Source organism: Lonchura striata, chromosome 16 (genome assembly GCF_046129695.1).
Source record: "Lonchura striata isolate bLonStr1 chromosome 16, bLonStr1.mat, whole genome shotgun sequence".
NCBI lineage: Eukaryota > Metazoa > Chordata > Aves > Passeriformes > Estrildidae > Lonchura > Lonchura striata.
Genome location: NC_134618.1, coordinates 1,683,967 through 1,707,257, shown reverse-complemented (window position 1 = coordinate 1,707,257; position 23,291 = coordinate 1,683,967). Strand labels below are relative to the sequence as shown.

General features: G+C 43.8%; 1 protein-coding gene and 1 pseudogene across 1 annotated transcript; one reads left to right on the top strand and one right to left on the bottom strand.

Annotated features, from left to right (window-relative positions):
- The first annotated feature begins 1,769 nt into the window (after nt 1-1,769).
- JPT2 (Jupiter microtubule associated homolog 2) lies at nt 1,770-13,598 on the top strand. The gene is made up of 5 exons (XM_021529623.3): nt 1,770-1,883; nt 7,744-7,892; nt 8,348-8,490; nt 10,451-10,496; nt 11,260-13,598. Exons 1-5 carry the CDS (start codon nt 1,840-1,842, stop codon nt 11,436-11,438), a joined length of 561 nt encoding a protein of 186 aa, XP_021385298.1. The 5' UTR covers nt 1,770-1,839; the 3' UTR covers nt 11,439-13,598.
- A 3,064-nt stretch (nt 13,599-16,662) lies between these two features.
- Nucleotides 16,663-23,118, bottom strand: LOC144247168 (lysosomal dipeptide transporter MFSD1-like; annotated as a pseudogene).
- Between the last annotated feature and the right edge of the window lie 173 nt (nt 23,119-23,291).

The window sequence follows — 23,291 nt, the reverse complement described above, 5'->3', positions numbered from 1 at the left end:
CCTCAGCTTTTCCTCTTAAGAAGGATTCTCCAGACCATTGACCAACTCTCTGATAGAACTGCTCCAGGAGCTCCATGTCTGTCTTGTACTGTGGGGCTCAGATGTGTAAGCAATGCTACAAATTTGGCTTCACCAGGGCTGAGTTGAGGAGCAGGATCATCTCCCTTGACCTGCTGGTAATACTCTTTCTAAGGCCTGGACAACATTGCCCTTCTTGGCCCCAAGGCATACAGCTGGTCAGGGACAGATAGCTGTGCACCAGGACACCCAGGTCCTACTCTGCAGCACTGCTGACCAGCGGGTCAGCTCCCAGCCTGTACTGGTGACCAGGGCTGTTCCTCCACAGGTGCACGACCTGCATTTGTCCTTGTTAAATTTCAGAAGGTTCTTCTCTTACCCATCTCCCCAAGCTGTTGAGGTCCCTCTGAAGGGCTGCACAACCCTCTGAAGTATCAGCCACTCCTTTGTATCAACAGTGAACTTGCTGAGGACACAGCTGCTCTTTCATCCAATCAGTGATGAAGAAGTTATACAACACTGAGCCCAACAGAGAACCCTAGGGGACAACCACTAGTGACAGGTCTCCAGCTTTACTCTGTACCACTGATCATAGGCCTCTGGGATCTGCCACTCAAGCAGTTCCCACTGTCCACTCATCCAACCCACTTTTCTTGAGTTTGACTATGAGAGTACTGTGAGAGAAAAGCAAGGTGGGCAAAGAAGAATTTTTCTTGCTTCCCTAAGTATGGATTGCCCTCCACTTGCTTCTCACTTCACAAATGGTACCTGCTCTTTGCTGGAGGATGGATAGAGCATTTCCTTTCTGTTGGATGCTACTGTCTTAGGGAGGCCAGAGCATAGTCCCACCAGCCTATGTCCCTCTCTGATTTTCTAATACTTCTCAGCCTTTCTAGTTTGTCTTGTAGCTCTGCTACCAGGCTGGATAGTTTATCCACCTGGTCTTACCTGATGCAGCTGCCCATCACTGATGCAATCCACTGACAGGCTCAGGCATTAGCTACAGCCAGAAGCCTGGGTGGCCACATGGAGTTTTTGCATGTTTTGCACGGTTTTTTGGGGACTTCACTCTGAGACACTGCATCTTTTTTGGTGAGTTTAAGGGACTCCCTTCTGAGTGGGCACCATATATTTGAGTTCTCTCAGCAACTGTAATGACCAGAAAACCGAGCAAACTGCGTGCGCTGCAGCGCCCTTTCCCGCTCCATGTCCTGCTCGCTCGCGCTCCCTGGAGCCGCTTCAAATCTCCCGCGCTGCAACGCTCCCACCGCGCCTGAGGGGCTGCCGGGTGCGGGCGGGCTCGGGCCTTGCTGCTCGGGTATCCTCGAACTCGGAAACGCTGTGGAGGGCAGCAGGTTACGAAGTCCTCCCTGAAGTTATTCCATACGATGATCTTCCTTCTGTTTTCTACGTTGCATCACCATCTCGAGGTGAAGTCCTCACATAAGGTCTCGCCTGTAAGGCCCAGGCTCGAACCACACTACTACAGCCCCATATACCAGCCCCACCCCGTCGCTTTAAATGCCCACCCGCTGCTCGCCCCGCCTTTCCCCTAGCCAATGGCTGTGCAGTTTCCTCTGACGGACGGGCAGTGCAACCAATGGGAGCATCCAGCATGAGCGCCGACGCGGGTCGTTTTAAGCTTCCCTCCCTCTGCGAGGCTGGCCGAACAGGCGGGATCTCGAGCGAATGAACTGCGTTGATAGGCTGCCCGTCACGATGGGCAGCCAAATCGGCCAATGGCCGAGCAAGGCGGGGCGGCCGGCTCTCCCCGCGGCGCGGTTGGAGCGGGGCTGTGGAGCGGAGCTGCTGAGTGCCACCATGTTCCAGGGCGCTGAGGCCGAGGCGGCCAAGCCTAGCTCCAGGTGGGGCGGCGGGCGACGCTTGGCGGGGCGAGGGGAAGAGTCGTGCGGCGGCGCGGAGTCCTTTGCGCGGCTTCGTTTGGGCGCGGGAGGTGCGGGCTCCAGCTGAGGGCCGTGAGGGGAAGAGGAGGGCGGGTCGGGATGTAGGTTCTGGCGGAGGACATTGGGCCCCCCGAAGGGCCTCTTCGCTGCGGGCGGAAACGGAGCCCCATACCTCCCGTCCCGCCGGACAGAAGCCAGCGCACGGCTGGTGCCTTCGCCGTCCCTCAGTTGGCTTGTCCCGCGCCCCGGGTGCTGGGCGGGGAGTGGCCGCACTGCGCTGCCGTCGGTGGTGCCTTGGGCTGGGGCCATGCTTGAGGCGCAGGAGGAGAGCCCCAGGCCGGGGGGCACCCACGATTGCCGCGCCCAGCCTGACCCCAGAGCTCCTGGGCGGGGAGAAGGGCCCGGCGCTGGGGAGCACCTGGTCCCGCCGTGTTTCGGCTCTCGGGGAGCGAGGGGCCCCACCTACTTTCTGTGCACAAACGCCTGCAGAAGCAGATTGTTTTCGCCCTGCGAAGTTGAAGTATATTGCTTTGTTTGGAGGAGGGCCGTTGCCCTGAATACTGCAGGGCGTGAGTGCAGTGATTAATCCATCTGCGAGGCTGTACGGGAAGGTGGAAGGGTTTCGAAATTGTCTTAAGAGCGCTGTAAGTTTTCCTGTATTTCAATCGGTCCAAGCTGTGACATGCTTTTAGAAGAAGACTTTTGAGGATGCTCTGTCTTTGGTGTAGTCTCTGAGAAGTGTCAGTTTACATAGTAATTTTGAAACTACGTTTAACACATAAATTGGGTTTCCGGGCAGACCATTGCAACGTGTTAGTTAATAGCGAGCAAAGGTGGCCTTACAGCTTCTTCCCTGTTGCCGTGTCGGGGTGTGTTTGTGGTGCCTGAGAGCAGAATGGAGCCCCTCACAGCTCTGTACCAGAGACTGGCAGCACCGCAGGAACTTCTTTTAGCGGGTTTGCAGCATGGTCTCTGAGGTGTTTACTATATCGACTCATGGCCTGTGTCATCAAGGGCAAAAGTACCTGGTCTAAAGACACAGCTTATTTTGTTCATTCCCTGAACAAAACTTTGTTTAGTGAGAATGCAAATCCTTTTGCAGTTCTTGGTACGTAGAAGTTGCTCTAATTAAAATCTGAGCCTAATTCAAAATCCCTGCAGCAACCACTACTAGCTGTGGAAGTGGGGAAAAAATGTCTTCCTAATGTGTAAAATCTTGCCTAGAAAATTATAAACAAGTGTTTGCATTTTGAGAACTTCATAGTACAGGGGTATTACAGTTAGAAGTAAATTACGCTAAGAAGATCTTAAGTGAAAGCTTTAATTGTCTAGTGAAATGTGTTTCTAGTGATCCTGTAAATTACCACAGTGATAGAGCAAGCAGCTAGTTTGCTGAGTTGAATTAATTGCCTAGTTTTATTTTATTAAACTTTTAACAATGACACTTTGTATTTTTAAGCAAGTTTTCCTTTTTCAAAATAAAACCTGGTACTACTCATCTAAGAGCTTCTAAAAGCAAAACAGGACAGAGTTGTATCATTCTGCTATTGTGTGCTATAGATGCATTGTATTAACATACACTCCATTTGTCCTGTGTATGAGCAGTTTCATACCTACTGCAGAGAGCTGACTGGTAAATTTAACCGTCTTGGAAATGTAATACTTGTGTTCCTCTACTCTCATCGGGGCCACTGCAGAGTATCTTGGAGCTTTCAGGTCAGGAACATGGCTGCATAACACAGCTTGCTGTTTTGTATGTGAGTGAGCTGTTTAATGAGCCATGAGTCCTACTGATCCCACTGCAGGAGTACCCCAGGACCTCTGGTCTTGTTTTAGAGCCGGCAGTTCCAAACCTCTACACATGCTTTCTGCTAGTCTCTTATGTGTAATGTAGCAATTATCTACTGTATTAGAACAGTCTGAAAACTGGTAAAAGTTCAGTGTTTAACTTTCAGGCAGGATTAAGAACAAACTATGTAGAGGGCATCTTGAAGTAATGAATAAGCCTTCCATAGGTTGACTGAAAGGCTTAATGAGGAAAGGGTATTCAAATTGTAGTGTTTCAGAATGTAGGGGATAAAAAAAACCCAAACAAAAAAAAAAAAAAAAAAAAAAAAAAACAGAAAAACTAATTACAATTCTTCCAGTCTGCCAGAAGAGAAGAAGGCAATTAGTGAGGGTTTTTAAACTTGCAGACCGGGGCTCTTGATTTAGCTGTTTTAGAGGAGTTCACCAACTTCTGGTCTGCTGGAGGGGAGAGAGGGAAAGGTAGATTTAGATTTTGTAGGAGACAAAGGGTTGGTTTTTCACAGTTTGACAGAATAAAGCAACACCTTCCCAAAGGAATAAATACCTGACTACAAGGGAAAAAAAAGTATAAACTGGCGTAATACTGATGTAAACTAAAATGACAATAAAGTATAAACTAAAGTTACTATACAGTATACATGAAATTTCTGTGTACTCTGTTGGAGCAGCTCATCTTGGTTTGCTGAGTTTAGCATGTTGTTTTCCTTTGCTAGGATTTACAGGGGAAATCTGATTTTCTTACTTGGTGTGGGGGACCTGCATGTCTCACTGCTTTAGAACTGAGTATGTGGTAGTACAGGGAGGCCAGCAGTGCTCTGGAGGCTACACAGAAAGAAAATAGCTTTGTAGTCTCCCACATATTTGGTTGGAGGGAGCAAGTGCAAAGCCCTGTCTTCTTGTTGGCATCAGCTGACAGACTTTGTTGCTTCAAGGTTATTTTGACTTTTAACCTTTTAACTTCAAAGTTATTTTTGGTAAGTCCTATCAATGACTTAGTTATCTGACTTTGTATTAGTTCAAATTTTATTAACCTGGTGTCACTGCCATTTGAAAGTTTATGTAATGCTTGGAAGGTTCCCAGCATTTCGAAGTTCTTGAAATTGAGATTGTAAATCCACTTTGTGTATGTAGAGTCGTTATTTTGTGTGATGCTGGCAGAAAAGGTACTTGTGCCGATTTCTACCTTGTAAGTACCACCAGTGATGCCTCTGGTTAATTTATTCAACAGTAGGGTTTTCACAGACTGGCTACTAAGCTGAAAATAAGAGGACAGTATAAGATTAATCAGTGTTGGATTTATTTTGATGAAGTTTCTTTAGTGAATTACCAAGACTTTTAATCTTAAAATGGATTTTCTCTAGAATTTCTTTCTGCAATAGTTCTTAAAATCCATTGCAGGAATGAGAAGTAATTTGATTCTTATAACTGGCTATTTTCCTTTAAAAAAATCTGAATGTATTTATTTGATTATTCCCTCCTATGCTTATAGGCATGTGTTAAGTGACCAAACAATGTGATAAATTGAATGAATCTGGGCTGTAAGAGACTCCAGCTGTATAAACAGCTTTTTACTTCCTTTCAGTCTCTTTCCTGGTATACTTAGTGTAGTTGGAATGCAAGAAAGACTAAATGCAGTTTAAAAATAGCTGAAAAGAATAGGTAAAGTAAAAAATCATTTGTGAGAGGAGTCCACTTTAACAGAGACCCCTTCCCAAACTGCTTTTTTGTGGATTTCCATCTTCTTTGTCTCCCCGCTTTAAATACTTAAACTACCTCATGGTTTCTAGACCGTTATGAATGTTTGAAATACAGAATTTACCTATACAGTGTTTGCTTTAATTGTGGGTTTAAGTCTCCTGAAATAAGTGGAGAGCACAGAGGCTAGTTGGATCTGTAGTCTGCTGGACACTAAATTGTAAATAAATAAGCTTTGTAAGATCTAACCTGTACTTTGGACAAGGAGTTGTCCTGTCTGCTGGAATTCTAGTTACTCCTCAAGCTAAAGGCATTTATTAAATCCACAATCATACTAAGAATTAAAATCTTGAAATTGGCTAGCAAAGACAGTCCATCTGAGGCTAGTACTGTGTATATAAACTATTCCCAGACTAAAAGAGGAACTTTTTTCTCCTTCCCAAAAGACCTAAAACTGTGTTCTGCATCTTAAGATCTGAAATGCACACAAACCACATTTTCTGACAGAGCAGCCAAAATCTCTACTTTTGTGAAATTAAATCTTAAACTGGAGTAGATCTTGGCACCAAGAGGTACCTCATTTTATACTCGGTGTAGCTCTCCTGTAATGACATGCTGCTGTCACAGGGCTAGGCAGAGGAGGGATTGTAATAATTCACTGACATTTGAATTGTGTTCAGGTAGGGTGGGATCAAGATCTTGCAATTTATAACTGTTCTTTGGTTTAAAAGCAAAGGTTACTTTAGGTTCCAGATCAAGGGTTAAGATCAGAAGCAGTATAATTGAGCTGCTACCTTTGTTCAGCTGCTAAGACTGTGGGTAATTGGTAGATGTAACTGTAAAAATTATTTTTGATACAGAATCCAAGAATCATTGAGGTTGGAAAAGCCCTCTGAGATCATGGAGTTCAACGTTTGATTGCTTGTCACCTAGACCAGAGCATTAAGTGCCACATTCAGTCATTTTGTGAACACCTCCAGGAATGGTGACTCCACCACTGCCCCGGGCAGCACATTCCAATGTTCAACAACCCTTCCTGTGAAGAAATTCCTTCTGATGTCCACTATGCCCTCTCCTGGCACAAATTGAGGCTGTTTCCTCTTGTCCTATTCCCTGCTCCCTGACAGCAGAGCCCAGACCCCCCCTGGCTGCAGCCTCCCATCAGGGAATTGTGGAGAGCCAGAAGGTCCCTCCTTAGCCTCCTTTTCTCCAGGCTGAGCCCCTCCAGCTCCCTCAGCTGCTCCTCACCAGACTTGTGCTCCAGACCCTTTCCCAGCTCCATTCTCTTTTATGGATATGCTCCAGCCACTTAAGGTCTTTATTGTCGTGAGGGTCCCACAATTTGAGGTGCCTCAGCAGTGCCCAGCAGAGGTTACTCTCCTGGTCCTGGTACAGGCCAGGATGTTACTGGCCTTCTTGCCCACCTGGGCACACCCAGCTCATGTTCAGCCACTGTCAACAAGCACTCCCAGGCCCTTTTTTTTGCTGAACTTCTTTCCGGCCATATTTAGGTATTAATCTCTTTCCTGTGCATTTTCTGTTAATTTTCCAATAAATTTCCACTGATTCTACTCCCAAATAATAGTTTGGTTCCTTTTTGGGGCAGAACCTGTAGTCTGTTGAACAGGACCTAGGCATTACTACTGAAGGACAAGCATGACTTATGGTAAGTTTTCAAGAAGTCAGATGATTTCTGCTGTAAGCTCTAATTTTTCTGCAGATCCATTTGATATCCTCTGGTGCAAAGCTTTAGTTTTAATGGATTTGCAGCTTGACCACTAAAGAATTGGTTTGTTGTTTTGTCTCTCCATTCTAATCTAAACAGCTATTATGATAACTGATGGTTGAAACTAGCAAATTTTTTAGTAGTTATGAAATGTCTGCCTTTATTTAAAAGTCAGTGGGTTTGAATTGTATCACAGATTCAAAGTCGGTATGTGCAGTTTAGCAGAAAGTCTGATTCTGTTGTAATGGTTATTTTTAAAATCCTGACCATCATATGGCTTCTCTTAATCTCTGGAACACCACAGATAGCATAGCCATTTGTGTTGGTGGCAGTGTTAGGATCATTCCATGAAATCATAGATACCTTAATGATGAAGTTGACTGACCTGGAGATTGGCAATATTTGTGCTGAACTTAAGAATATTAAAACAGCTCTTGAAAAGTAGATAGTTCTTGGGTATAGCAGAATTACTTAAAGTAAGTTAAAATCAGGATAGTTACATACAAGGAGAGAATGGGAAGGGGACATCAAATATGTTGAATGCTATAAATTTTAAATGAACTTTTGTATCTTGTTTCTTCTCTGATATAGGGTATTGAAGCCCCCAGGGGGAGATTCTAGTAATCTCTTTGGGAGTACAGAAGAAGTGTCTTCTTCAAGCAGGCCACACCGGATGGCATCCAATATCTTTGGAGCATCAGAAAAACCTCAGAACATTCCAAAAAGAACAAACCCTCCAGGTAAAAGCTGCTCCCTCTTTCTGTGTGGGCTGTGAATTGCAGCATAGAATGGTTTTGTGCTCCTAAACTGGAGCACTTGGATCTGTCTTTTTATGTTGCATTCTTTTTTACTGAGTAGATTTGAACAACAAATCTCTTCAAACTTCTGAATATATGAATATTTCAGTGATCTGTATGTTTGCAGACTTTTTAGCACATTATTCAAGTCTTAATTCTTTCCAAATTGAGGTTCTAAGAAATGATGAAAGGAAACTGCTTCTGTTGTAGAGTTGTCAGCAGTTAGCTCAATTTGAGACCTGCAGGTGAATTGTAGCAAAGGATTTCAGCTAGGCAAATACAACTAAGTCCCTAGGCAGCAGGGTTGTAGAAGTCCTTGAATTACATATTTAATTTTTTTTTTTAATATAGTGTGATAAAACTAATCTAGAACAAAATTCTTAACAACTGCCTTGCAGGAGGAAAAGAAAGTGGCATTTTTGAGGACTCTACTTCTGCTCAGCCTCGTCCACGCTTGAATCCACCTGGTGGGAAGACAAGTGATATCTTTGGGTCTCCTGTCTCTCCCAGCATTGTGCGAGCACACCCGAACAAACCCAAGGTATTTGTACTAATGTTGCTGTCAGATGAAGAAGCAGCTTCAGGGTCCTGTCATGTGTCTGTGTTCTCCATAAGAACAGAACTGAATATATATGTAGTGACTTTGAGTTAGACAGTCCCAGAGTCTCTTTGATAGCTTGGTACTTTGGGTGTGTTAGATCTCTGCAGTTTGTTGTAAAAGTATTAATTAGACTGTGCATGTGCATTCAAAAAAAAAAAAAAAGTCTTTGATCTTTCTTGTGAGTGAGGTACAGCTGGAGCTCTTGACAGAGCCAAGAGGCATTTAAACTGGATAGGGAGGAGTTATTTCTCCTGATTCTGCAGTTTAGCAGATGTGATCTTGATGCAGGCTTGGGAAGTTGGTGAGCTACAGTCATAAACCTTTGTGAGGCCTGGCTGTGCACTTCAGCTGTCTTAAATACATGTATCTACAGTCACCTTGAAAGCACTTCAGCAGATTAGGCTTACAGTGATCAACAATGAAAAAGTGAACTTTGGGTCAGTGGTGTCGGGCCCAGCAGGTACTTGATTTGTACAAGATAAACAAAAGTGTCTCTTAGTATAGTGTTACAGTTGTTACATATAGGTTGTACAGTTGAGTTTTGATCTTAAAGCTGGGATGTGTAATAGTTCCTTGTAGTTATGACCACTTCTGAGTTTGGAAAAAGCAGGATACATTACCAGTTACTGTATTTAAGTGCCCTATATGCAGATTTACGGCCTGCCTTACTCTAAGTAAATACTAATAAGTGAGTAGCTATTATGGTGATAATATTTTTGGCATGTCAAATAGCATGGAAATCTAACATTCTATGAAACTGCTGTGGTTTAGGAATGGTATTCCCCAGTTTAGTGTTCCTGCTGAAAACACTCCAAAACATGCACCACTCATGCTCCCCTCCCCCTTCCCCCTGTGGCTGGGGGAGGGAAATTGGAGGTAAAAACCATGGGTTGAGATATGAACAATTTACTGGAAATAGAAATGAGATAATAAAAGAAGAGTAACAGCAACAAAATTAATAATTAAATGTACAGGAATGATGAATACACAATGGTTCACGTGTGAGGTCTCACCACATGGAACACAGCACTACCCCAGCTGCTCAGCCACCACTGCCCACCCCACACCCTGCACATGATGTGGTTTAGAATAAGCTTCAGGTCCTGGCCTTGCCCTCCCTGGCTACTGCAAAAATTAACCCCTGTACTGGCTGGAACCAGGACAGAAATTGCGCTGAAAACAGTCTCGTTTTTCCTGGAAACTTAGGAAGAAAGGATCAATCCAATTTAACTTTCTTGCCTTTGTTTTTTTCCCCTTAAATTTAAGGTGTTGGTATTGTGGGAGATACTGAGCTGGAAAGAAGACCTGCGAGTTGAGTTTCATGGGTGGGAAAACACACTTCTTTGAAGTGTGACTGTGTATTTCCAACAGTCAGTTCAGATTGTTAGGGAAATGGTCTTAAATGTTTTGATTATTACCTGACTGGGGGTACTTGCTGAAGAGAGGAATTACTGCGTACAAATAGGGTCTTCAAGGGCTGTTTGTATGTGTATTATAGTTGTGTATACCAACTTCTTCGTGATAGAAGGTACTTGAGAGGAATGGTAATTCCTGTCCTTAAAATCAATGAATCCTTAAGGTTGGAGAAGGCCTCTAAATTTGAGTCTGGCAGTTAACCCACCACTGTTGTGTTTACCATTTTGATGATCTAATGTAGCCTCTTCATCCATGTTACAATGAATTGTCTTGAGATGTACACCTTGCCATAACATAGAAGATTTGTGCCCCTGCTTTTGGGGTTCTATAGAAGTAGAGGGGATGAAGGGTTGCACACAGCTTGCTTTTATTTGATCAGTGATCTATAAACTTGGAAGTGAAGCAAAATTTCCCAAAGGATTTTGTGACAGACTTGTTGTTTGAGAACAGTAATACACTAAGATAGTTTTTGATTTCTTTGCAGGATCACATTGTCTTAAAAGAAGAGGAAATACCAAAGAAACTAGAAGGTCAGCAAGAGAAATTCTTTGTTCTCTTTGGGAAGATAAGCTATGAGGAAGTTTCTTGTGCTTCTGCTTAAACACTAGCCTTAGTCTCATGTTTTTAGGATAATATGACTGAAAAGTTTAGTCAGAAGTCTAATCACTTGTCTGAGGGAAATGGTTTTCTTCCTCTTATTGAGGAGAACACAGGTGTGAGTCATGGTACTCCATGTCTGTGAGTTTAGACTTTGCTTGATACCATGTGTATGTCTATATACAAATATGTATGGAATCTGTATATGGCAAACATCTTACCAGGTTGCCACTTCCTCTCTTGCCATCTCCTTCAAGTGGCTAATTTTGGCCTTCTACAGTTGGAAATAATGAACAGCTAACTGACAAAATTTATTATTGCTCCGCTAACTGTTAAAGAATGAATGAGAATCCTGCTTTCAAGTTCAGTATGAAAAGATTGATTGGTACCTTGTATCTTTTAATTTCCTGCAACTGCCAAAATAATTCTGAAGTGTATTGCTCAGTCTTTATATCCTTAGAAAGGATATGGAAGATTAGAAAGATTGCTGAAGGAAGAGAGGAATTGTTGAGAAAAGTGAAATTCTTTTCTTACTACATGTTTCCTTCATAGAAAAATGAATAGGTAATGAGAAACCTTGGTGTGCTATGGATGGGAGATGTGGGGAAAAAATGCAGCTGACAGAAGATGAGGTACTTTGTGCACTACAGAATCGTGAGTGATCTGATAATATGTTTTTTTTTAATGTACCTACAGAAAATACCAAACCACAGCTGGAAGACGGAGGCGAAAAAAAGGCTCTGGGCAAAGAGGAGCAATGCAAGGAGCCAGAACCCAAGACAGACAATCACGAACCGCGACTAGGGCCAAGGCCACGCTCGCACAACAAAGTCCTCAATCCACCAGGGGGGAAATCCAGCATTGCGTTCTATTAGGGTCATCATGTCACTGTCACTTATGGAAAAGTCTTGTCTATGCCGGTGAGGTCAGTTTATACACTATTGCTTGTGAATAGATTCTTAGGCAAATGGATGAGGGTTATGTTAGAGCATGAAGAAAGGGTAACCTGGTGATTTGGGGAGGGAATGGGTGCCTTGTGGAAGATGTGAGTACTGGCCTGCCTGGGTGGGTGGCAGAGCCAGACATTAGTGTAACTTTGTGAAAAAGCAGTGCTACTTAGTGGTAAGTTCCTCAGACTGTTAGATTCTTAGCTAGCTTGTGGCTCAGGAGGCTCTTGGGGAATCAGGCTTCCATAAAGTCAACATGTCAAACATTGTGAATGGGAAGGGGCCTGAAGGTTCCACTTGAAGCTTCTGAAGTAAAGCAGTTAGGTGGGGCTTTCCCCTAGGCAATGGGATGCAGCTTCCAGCGTGAGCTGACTTGCAGTTATATGACTATAAATATGTTCCACAGGAACAAGTACTGCTGCCATGGTTAAGAGTGTCTTCAGTCATTGCTTCTTTTTCTCCTTTCTTGCTTGCAGCACGATTGCTGATACAAGGACAAAATATGCTGAAAATTTCTTTTATACTCGTAAACAATCACACGTTTCTAAAGATTGTGGTCTTCCCCTGTCTAGGTATTCAGGTCTTTTGGATGCCTTTAGTAATTTGCTGATTACTGTGACTAGCTCTTCACATGTGGCAGTCCAACTTGCTGTTTCATGTAGGTGCTTCTAGTTGAGTGCTTGTATGTTTTCTGGTAAAGATGTGGGTGCAAACAATAGCTTTATGGTACTCTTTGAACAGAGGCAACAAGTTTACCACGGAGCATAGGCTGAGGTGTTAGCCAGGTCACTCTGACCCAGCCTTTGTAGAAAGAGCTTAGCTTCAGCACATGTTTTCACTTGGCTCCCTGTGGAAACCAGGACAGTTCTCCTGTTTCCACCACAGTGAATTTCCTGTTGGTTTTGCCTGTGCTGGCTCTGTTAGTGAATTCTCCTGTCTTTCATCAGCCTTACCTTTGCCTTTGTCTCAGATAACCTAGAGCTGTAGTTGATTTTGCTGTAGATTACCTTAGCTGGAAAATCAAAGACAGCACAAACAGCAGGTTTGTATTACTAAACTCTGTCATAAATCATGTTTGAAGATGTGCATGTTTTGCACAGATGTTTTTGGGGGAGGGTTTGTTCCCTGAATTGATTGATGATCCTATCCAGAGCTTTGATACATGAATGTTAACTCTAGGTGCTTACTGTTAAATATATTGAATACTGCCCTTTTAAATCTGACATATCAAAACATTTCTTGCATTTCTTTCTTTGGAATCTAAACAATGTTTTCAGCCCCATCAGGTACATCAAAGAACAAGTGGCCTTACTCTGTGTATCCACTGCTGTTCTAGCCCACGTTCCTTGGGAACTGCTGCCATTGAGACAGAATGCTGGGCCAGCTGCTAAACCTTTCTGTGATTGTAATGCTTCTTAGGCCGCACAATTTCCTTGTGTCAGCAGCAGTGGGTGACTGCTTTAAGACTTAGTTGCCTTTTCAAATAGTGAAACATATGGGGCAGTGGTAGGATAGAAACAGCCATGGAAAGTAGGGATTTGAATGCCTTTGTATCTTTCAGATTGGTTTGGAGCTGCCTGTTAATTTTCCCCCCAGGAAAACAAGGCAGTAGTTCAAACTGCAACCATGGAATGAACTTATGTTAGTTCCAAATATGTACTTCTTAGCACCTCTTCCTGAGTCTGTGCTCTCCAGCCTCTGGCTGAGTCTCAGACACATTAGCCATTTCACAGTTCCTTGTTCCACTACTTGACAGGAAGCTGTCATATAGAAAAGTCAACCAAAGGCTGCTTCCTACATTGCAGGCTCTGGTGTAGCTGATGCTATCTGCAATACCAAGCATTTGGCATCTTTTATTTAGTACCTGATGTGCACTGGCTTCCGTGCCTGTCCTTTAGGGAGCAACTTCTAACTAGGCCTTAAATCAGTTAAATTCTGTTAAATTTCTTGCATTTCTTTCTTTGGAACCTAAACAATGTTTTCAGCTCTTAAAGTAAGGTAGATCTGAGCATTTCTCTGGGACAGAAGGGGATTTGGAACCAAATGAAGAACATGCAGTTACCAATAAACAAGTATTTTGTCACTTCATTGTGTGCTATAGATGCCTGCTTTTATAAATTGGTCAGTACTCTATTTCACTATAGATACACTGGTGAATTTTATGGTCTGAAATGGGAAAAATTGCACATATATTTTCCAGCTTTCCATACATGGGACTGTACTCAGGAGCTGTGACATCCTGCCCAAGGCTGCACATGAGACAGATGCCTCTTATCCCTGGGGAGCGGTAGGACAGTAGCAAGAGCTCAGCTTAATGCCTTTTTGTGGGCAACATTCCATGATGTTCTGTACCACACTGGGATTCTGTTATGTTCTTCAGCAATATTGTAAATATAATTAAATATTCAAATATTTTAAATAGTTAAGGCTATTTGTAGAAAAACATAGTCATTCCCCTTGAACGAGTGATACTCTTTATGTGGAGAAATCATACCCTCACTTGTGTATTTCTAGTGAGCGCATAAAACACCCTTCATGTACCAGACTGCCTTGGCTGACAGAGGAGGGGACTCCAGCTACTACAGACATTGCAATTCTGGGTGAGCTGGACACAGTGACCTCTCGGCCAGGATGTTGTGTGTCTGCGGCATTCATCGCTGAACTTCCAGACTGTAATGCTTGCAGAGCCTCTTGGCCAGCCCTCACTCAAGAGTGACTTCTATGTTTGGCCATTTACAGTTCAGAACTCTCCTCTGAAACATATACAGTTTGGGTGGGATCTGCACAGTGTGGGAATGTGGCAATGTCCTTGATAAATAGCACATTAGCAATGAAGTATTGTCTTTCCTTTGAGCTGCAGCCAACAGTAGACTGCAGTATAGCTCCAGTTTGCAACTGTGTGTGTTACCTCATTGCTTTACCCAAAACTGACGGTTTGTAGCTAAACACTTGGGATAGAATTTTATCAGAGTTGCTGCTTCAGTCTGGGAAGGAAAATTATGGTGTCCATAGCAAGCTTAGCCTAAGAAGTGGTTAAAGGAGGATTTTGCATGCTTTAGTGAGTCATGTGTGGTTCTAGGCATATGTGTTGCTTAGTCACTAGATATGTCACTGTGTCTGTCCTGAACAAGATCTCACAGCTCTAGTGAGCTGGCCAGCTGCAATGTGTCATCCCTCCTGATCCTCATGTGTACCAGTTAACCCAGATCATGCATGTTTTTTCCCCTGTGAAGACTGCTGGCAATTGTACAAAACCTTTTAAGCTGGCACGGTCTGATACTGTCCATCTGTTGCATCACACCCTGCATTGCACTTTCAATGAAAAAGATTAATGTCCTCCTCTCTCTTGGTGTTTTAAGCAGCATTATTGTGAGTTTTTAAAATTATTTATACAGGCTAATCAGACTTGGAATATCCAAAGTACTTTCTTGGGGCTTGTCTAGTGCGAGAAGATATATAAAGTAGTGACGTGTGGAGACAATTACTTAAGCACTAAATGAGTAACTTCTGTAGTATGTTCCCTGGAAGGCTGTCAGAGTTGCTTATGTACAATATATGATCATACTGATGTATGGATGTCCAAGTATCTTGGCTACCTGGGTGATTGTGTATTGGAGTTGGCCACCCAGTGAATTTCAGCTTGAAGCTTTGCTGAAACGGTGTATCACTTCCCTTTGGAAAAGGTGATGGATTAAATGTCATTGAGACTGGAATTTTCCATTTTTTCTTAAGGCGCAAAGACAAGTCACAGCATCCTGGCTGGGGGAGATTTGGCCACATGTAAGCTGTTTCTGTCGTTACTGGTTATCAGCTGTGCAAGAAGTGGACTGGGTAACAATTCATTGCTGGCCAAAAACTGGTGTCTAGAAGCCTCCCAGCAGGCTAAGCTGGCTGCCTAGGCTCTGCCCAGTCGCCACTCCTCCCTTTGAACACAGTTGGTGAGCAGGAAGAGGCAGGTTTAAATTATTGGGCTAAATTAGTAGCCCTGATTATTTTTGTAGTTTTATCTTGCTTCTGGGAATTAAGACAGTCTCATGTTGAATTTGCTCTTCCTTTCTTTCAAGTTCCTTATATTGCTAGCTGGACAACCTCTTCTTCCTCAGGCAGATCGAAATACTCTTCATAGTCAGCAAGAATGCAGAAATTGGCTTTACTTATCAGCCTCTCTAGGTCCAGCTGCCTTCTAATTCTGGTGTCTTACCTACTGCTTTCATCCCTCCTCCTACATATACAGATATTAGAAATAGTAGCTATGCTGCCTTTGGTTTCTCCGTGACTCCTCCTCTGCTGCTTGCTTGGGTGTGTGCTATGTGCCACTTAAGCCAAAACCACAGACTGCTCTGTGTCCAGGTGTATCAGAAGCCCAGGGGCCTGCTGAAGTAATGGGAACTTGTCGCTATGCCAGGTTTTTCATGAAGATCATAAAAATGATGGCTTTTTCTCCGAAGTCTTGTCCTGCAGACTTATATAAATGTGTGCTCTACTGTGACACTGTTTAACGTCCTGGCTGCTGGGAGAATGTGCTTAGGCATGAAGGGCAACACAAGTCCAAGTGTGAGCTGCCTGCACTATTGTCCACTTTCAGGCTTCAGTCTGTATTTTACAAGTCTCAATGCACTGTGTGCAGTTTTGGCCTGCCTAGTACAAGACAGATGTGGTTTAGGGAATGCAGTGATGGGCCACAAAGGTGATAAAGAGACTGGAGCATCTGTCACAGGAGGAGGGGCTGAAAGAGCTGGAGCTGCTCAAGAAGGTTCTGGGAGATCTGGCCAGTGTGCTCAAGTCCCTGCTGGGAGGAAGCAAGGATGAGGGGGCCAGATTTTGCTCTGGACAGGAGGCAATGGGCAAAAGAGAAACCACACAGAATTCCAGCTGAACACAAGGACATACATTTTTCCTGTGAGGGGTCAGATACTGGGACAGGTAGCCCAGCGATGCTGCAGAGTCTTCATCCATGGAGATGTTCAAACTCTGCTCTGTACTCTGCCTTCTGCTCCATGTTGATTCTTCAGGGTTATTTGTTTGCTAAGCAAAGATGCCAGGCTTGCAGAGCTAGTGACTTCAAACTGTGACTGTGAAACCTGCTCAGCAGGAAACCAGGGCAGCTGTAATACGCCATCCCGATGTAGGTGTATAGCCACAATACACCCAGCTACAGTTGGGAACTCACAGTAGCAAAGGAATAAGTGATTTTGAGCCAGCTGGTAGAGACCAGCAGGGGCATAGACGTGAATGCCAAGAGAGTGAAGACTGGCAGAGTCAGCATGGCACAGACAATAGCAAGGACACCTCTCAGTCTAACACGGTGGTGAAGGGAATGAACAGAAAATCTCTTCCAGGGGACCCTGCTTCCCATGGGTCCTAGTGGCACACGGGGCTGTGCAAAGTGGGCTGGCAGGAGTGGCAGTGACACGGCCTTTCCTTGGCTGTTAGTAGTGTAGCGGACCAGCTGTTCTATCTCTTGCTGAGACTTCTGAACTGAGAACTGAAGTGTTACTAGGTGTCTGGCACTCAAGCGAAACCCCAGGTTTTAACAAAGGGGAAGGGAAAACATTGTTATACCATGATAATTATGGAAATAAGGAATGGAAGCTGTTTGACAAAATGGGGCCTGATTGCATGAAAGTTGTCTTTTCCCACTTGCAAAGCTTATCCCAGTCCTTTCTGTTTTTGTCTCAGGCTTCCCAAAACACACAGCCATATACCACAGGTTGATGCTACAATAGCACAATTACAGGACAGAGGTAAAACCAGGGGACTGTTACTTCTTGTAATTTAAGTCAGGTTAAGGTGCGTCTCGCAGTTTGCAAGGATATAAAGGACTCCTCGTTCAGCTACAACAGGTGAAATTCTGTTTGAGGGGGCTGTAGTGGATGTTTCAAAAAATCAGGAGCAAGTTATCGGCAAGTGCTTCATGTTTTGGGTACTCACAATTAATATGCCAATTGCTACAGAGAGAATGAGGGAGCTGTCGTAAACTGCCCCAAAAAATGCAAGCAGCTGCCTGCTGATTTTAACCAGAATATTTATCCTGGATAAACTTGCTTAAAATAAAATGAAGCCAAGAAAAAAAAAAAATTAGTATTCTTGATCTGGTTATTTTGATAGAAAGTAAGTTTGAGCACAAGCATATGGGCAGGAAGGGTTTGAATGAGAGGATGTGTAAACAAGGTTGGTTCTGTCTGGTTTGTACTACCAAGCCCTTGGTGGTTTACTTTCTTTTTAATTAATGTGCACCACAGAGGAGCTGGTATTTTCAGACACTTTGAAGGCAAGTCAGCAAGTGCAGAGTGAAACTGCAGGTTAAAGTGGAGCATGTGTTTCCTGTATCAGCAAAGCTCACAGCTGCAGCATGTCCAAACTACATGGGTGAAGTTTTGACATCCTCTTTTAAGAGGCTAAATGCCTGATCAGTTAAAGGGGGTGAATGCTGAGGGGCAGGACCATGGTTTAAAAATAATATAGCAGCAAGAAAAATTTATATTGAACATCTACATTTGAGAAATACCAGGAATTGCACAGTAAATTACTTTAAAAAGACCCTAGTTACAGCAAAAAACAAACCAAAAATACCACCCTGTCAAATTGTTAGGGACATGCAGAAATTTTATTAAATTTCCTCAAATTCTTTATAGAATTTACAGTAATTCAGTTTAACAGCTTTCACAGAGGTTTATTTAAAGATCTTAAATTTGATTAAAACTGGTTTGATTTGATTAAAAACTTAAATTTGATTTGGCGATTTGCCTATCTGTATGGCTGCTTCCCATCAGTTGTCATACTGATGACATTTCTTCCCTCCTGATTTCACAGTGGCTTCTTTCAAATCACTAATGAAATAGTACCAAAATAATTTTATTTATTTTACTGCAGGCCTTACCTAATATAAAAGTTCATCCTCATAATGTGACAGAGGCTGCTACATCATCCACAAAGGGCAACAAAGCAGCAAAACAAGTCTGTGGCAGAACACCAGAACAGAAGCAGGAGTCTCAATTTAGATAGCCAGGTTGGTGCTTTCTTTTAAGCAAAGGCAAGCATTAAAAAAGAAGTCTGAAGCTTTCCCCAGATACAAAGGCTTCCTCTTGTACAGACTCAGGCTGAGCAAGCCCAGTTATATTCTGGACACAACAGTGCGGCATCTGCAGGGCAGAGCTGCCCCAAGCATGTGACATTGACACCCCACCCAGCTCAGGAGGCACCCACTTTGTTGGTCTGTCACGAAGGTGAAATGTCTATGGACTGTTTTTTAAATGGAGTATTTCTTCCCATTCTCCCAAATCCTTCTGATCCTCCTTTGGCAGTGTTTGAAGCTTTAAATATTGGATGAGTAATTTTCCTTTAAGGTTTTTTTGCAGTCTTTCAGAAGACTTTGAAGGGAAAGAAGGGTCAAAGAGTCCTCAAACTTTTAGGTGTCAAAGGCATGCTTCTCCACATTTCACGAGTGGAAGGAACAAGTCTTATTACTCCTGTATTTCCTAGTCCCTCCAAAACTGAGGCCTGCAAGGCTTTGTCCGCTTATGTCAGTCAATGGGCCACAGCCATAGAACAGTACATGGTGTCTGGCACAAAGGGGGCAATACAGTTGTGGAAGAACATGATAGTGAGGACCAGGAGCCAGTAGGGAACGGGAAGGTGCTGTATGTCCTGAATGTGCTGCAAAGATAAGATGTGCCCTCACTCTCCACGAAAATAGCCCAGCTTCACACCAGTGTTACTTTCTGCAAGCCACTGAAGAGCACAAGAGATTTAAGAAGTGATGGCAGTTAAAAGGGAAGTAAAAGGCAGCTCCATATACCTCTAAGTGAAATTTGAGATGTACTGACTCTAAAACATGCCTTCTGTAACACTATCCAGTAAAAAAAAAAAACAAAAAAGCTTTCTTATTTTTGTAAAGGTTCTGGCTGCAAGAGACTGTTTTGAGCAGGCTTTGTTAAGAGTCCACTGCACATCCTTAAGTGAAACACAACAGAAAGGTACAGTATAAACAGGAGTCAGAACACAACTACAGAAACCAGTTGAGAGTACTGTCATGAGAAGGAACCCATCTAATAGATCAAGGTGCATAAAAATTGCAGACTGAAGTTGCTTGTAATGCTTGTTCCTAGGCAGAATGCAAGGAGGAATTGAAGTTAAGGTCTAGGAAGAGAACAGTACTGTCCACATTAGCTATTTCCTATCCTGAATCCTGTGAGCCAGAAGGCAGTTCAGAGGGAGGCTACCAGCTAGTTTTGTGCACAGTATGCTCCTCTGAGCCACCTACAGTCAAAAAGTAACTGGCTCAGAAAGCTGCTGCCAGTCTGAGTAACACCTGAGCTCCCTAGAAGGCTCTAGGCAGGGAACTCTTGGCTGGTGGCTCACAGATGCAATCTTAGCACTGCTCTGCAGGGTTGACCCAAGGGGTGTGAATGCCCTCTCCTGGCCAAGACTGGCTCCTGTTGCTCCAGTGGCAGTGCTCCTGCACCAGGGATTTCCAGGATAGAGATGGGGAAAAAAAACATGTACAACTTTTTTGGATTCTTGCTGGATAATGCCATCCAAGCCCAGCTACCCACTTTATCAAGTACACTGATTGTAAGGGCTGAAACAAACCCCAGCACACAGAGCATGTTCCCTGGGAAAAACAAAAAGTATTAGAAATTCCTGGGAGTGGAGAGCACTGAACGACAAAACCCACTGCATATAAAATGCCGAATTCTCCATGACTCCTAAGCCCAGATTCTCTTCAAACAGAGTAGGACCCTTCACCTTGCACCACCCTGTCACAGTCCCTGAGCTCTGCCCACTGAGCTCCCATGGCTGCAGGCCAGTGAGGCTAAAGCCACCTGAGTCTCAGGCAGAACTCAGCTGGCCTGTGGCTAGAATGCTCCTGATCTGCAGCAGAACTGTGCAATAAACCCAAGATAAAAGCAAAGGGAAACCCAAGATAAAAGCATTGGGAAACTTACCTGGTCCGCAGAGCAGGGGAGGCATATCAGGGCCGTACAGGAAGCTAGGCTGTACCTCTTCATTTGTGTGACCTGTTGCAGTTACCCCAGCAGTCTGGTCTGTGAGCACCAGCAGCTCCAGAGTAGTGAGTGAGTCTGTTTATTGCTGCCTACACCAAAGCAAGTTTTACAGTGGTCATCTGCTGCAGACATCCTTCTTAGAAGGAGTTTTGTACACATTTTGTTTTCCAGCGAGCCAAAACAGCTTCTGAGATGAATGCACGCTTTGTCTGATGTATTGACCCCTTTGTGGGCTACAGAAGTCACTGTGCTGTGCTTGTAAATGCTGCATGAGCACAAAACTTAAATGTCAGACAGGATGCGATGCCCTATGCTCACCACAGCTTTCTCTCTGAGAGCTGGAATCAGAGGACACTAATCAGTTTCAGCTTCTGCAAGAGATTAATCTCTTTTCAGTGGGTCATGGCTAATACTGCCTTGTTTTATAAATAACACTTTTCTATAGTCACTGAAGCAAGTCTCCCTAACATCACCATTCCAGCAGACTACTCATGTGCTGTATAATCCTTTCCTTCCACTTGAGACAGATCTTGTTTCACTGCACCAAAAAGAGGAGAGAAACTCAAATCTTATAAAGCCCCAGAATAGATTCACACTAAAAAATGTGCAATTCAGGTTCTTCTCACAGTAATTTGAACATGTGGTTTCAATCAACCATGTGCAAGGCATCTTCTGCTGGGACCAGTACAGACACTGCTGCAGAATCAGCAGGTTCTGCTGGCCAAAGTACAGAATGATGAACACATTTCGTTCCTGTCTCTTTCACTCCGAAGTCTCTATTCCATGGGAGTTCTCCTATATTAAGTACTGACTGTCTGTGATTGTAGATGCTAAAATATGCCAAGAAAACTAAGCTGTCAGGCTGACACTAGAGAATTAGAGTGCATTTTCTGGCATCAGTGTAGAAAACACCACTCATTGCATACAGAAAGCAACAGGAAAAACTGGAAGATCATGTGCCATTTCCTGCTTACCTCACTACTTCTTTCAGGTTCTTTTAATCATTGGACAAAACAAGCTGGCCTTGGTCTAGAAAACACCAAAGAAATTCACCTCCCTAGAGTGTCCATTGCATTCCAAACCTTGTCTCAAACTGCTGGGTGAAGAAGAAATTGAGAACACTCCCAAGATGGGAGAAAGACAAGAGTCAATCCAAATGCCAGTGCCAGCTCCTTCCCCTTGAACCAGAAAATTGTGATAACGATTCTGCACAACTTACAGAAGAGAAGAATCCTCTCTTGAACAGACAGGCTTGACCAAGAGCATGGCACAGAAATAACAGCTCTCAAGCTGGAGAGCTCACGCTAGAAGCTGCTCCATGCATGCCAAGAGGAGGCATGTGCCAGAGAAGGTATATGCTAGCCTTACAGTTCATTTAAAAATGTAGTAAATCATGCAGAGGCATGGGAGATGAACTTATTCATCCTCTAAGGCAAGCAAAAATAATTTCAAAGGCAGAGAAATCACATGTCAGTGACCACCCTTAAGAGAAGGACAAACTTGTTAGAGGGGAAGACTTAAAACATTCCAGCACGCATTAAATTAAGGAGCAGTGGTCTACCAACAACACAAGTCACTGGGGAAGAGCAGGTGAAGCCAACTGGTAGGACAAGGGTCCAGAAGGCAAAAGTGTATCATGACCCTTTTGTGAGATGTAAATTAGAAAATATGAAAGTATATAAATGTGAATTCCTTACTACTAAGTGACCCATTCCCAGAACCAAAGAGCTATTAACATCATTGGGAGGAGGTATGGAAAGCCCTTGAAGCAAGCTCAAAGCAAAGATGGGTGATCCCAGCACAGTGAGAAAAGAAAGCAAAAACACCAACTAGGAATAAACAGAAAAAATGCACAAACCTCAAAAGACATGCTTATGTCAGGACAAAGGCATTCTGTGTCGAAAAGCTAAAGAACAACCTTAAAACACACCAATAAACCTCATCAGTTTACTCTGTGCTTTCAATTTCTTGAAGACTAGTCTCTTTTTATAAAATGACTTGGCAATCATCGAAATAATGATGCTATTATCAATGGTGGGAGGTCAGAGGGACAGGTAAGTGGCAGGGAACTCTCAAGAGTACTCTATATAATCTCTGACTCTGCCCTGAGCTCCATTGCAGACTATGACCTAGAGAACATGATCTCCTGTGTACCTTTCCTAAGACATTTACCTCTGTGATACCTAGTGAGAGGGACTAATCTGATTTTTATTTATGCCTCAACATATGTTACTCATAAAATAGAAGATTCCTATAAGGGCTGTACATGTGCTGGCAGCCCTGTCCCTGGGAAGGCTTTGCCTGGCAGCCAGTCAGGGCAGAGAACGCTTCCACGATCTCCCCCTCCCCCACACTTGCCGGTGGGACAAATGCCCAGATGCCTGGAAAGAATGCCCAGGAAACTGGGCTATGGGAGGAGCTTTTAGCACATAAAAGCAGTTAACTGTGACACAATGAGAGCCATTATTCTTTGGGTTTCTTGGAGGAAGCAGGGCCTCACCTCTAGGGTCTCTCCCCATCTCGGTTTCTCATCCTGGTGGTCCTGCTTCCCTGTCCGCACCTGCTTTGCCCTGCTTCACCATTTCCATGAACCAGCTCATCGCCACAACAACTTCATGCTCTGCTGCCTCCCCAGCAGAGCAGGTGCTGCCACAGCCAGCCGCCCCTGCCGTGTTTCCTGGGCACAGCAGTGGCTACTGCTGCTTGCACCCAGCTGCAACCACACCTGCCACAATATCAACCCGTGGCGACCAGCCTCTACCCGCCACTTGCA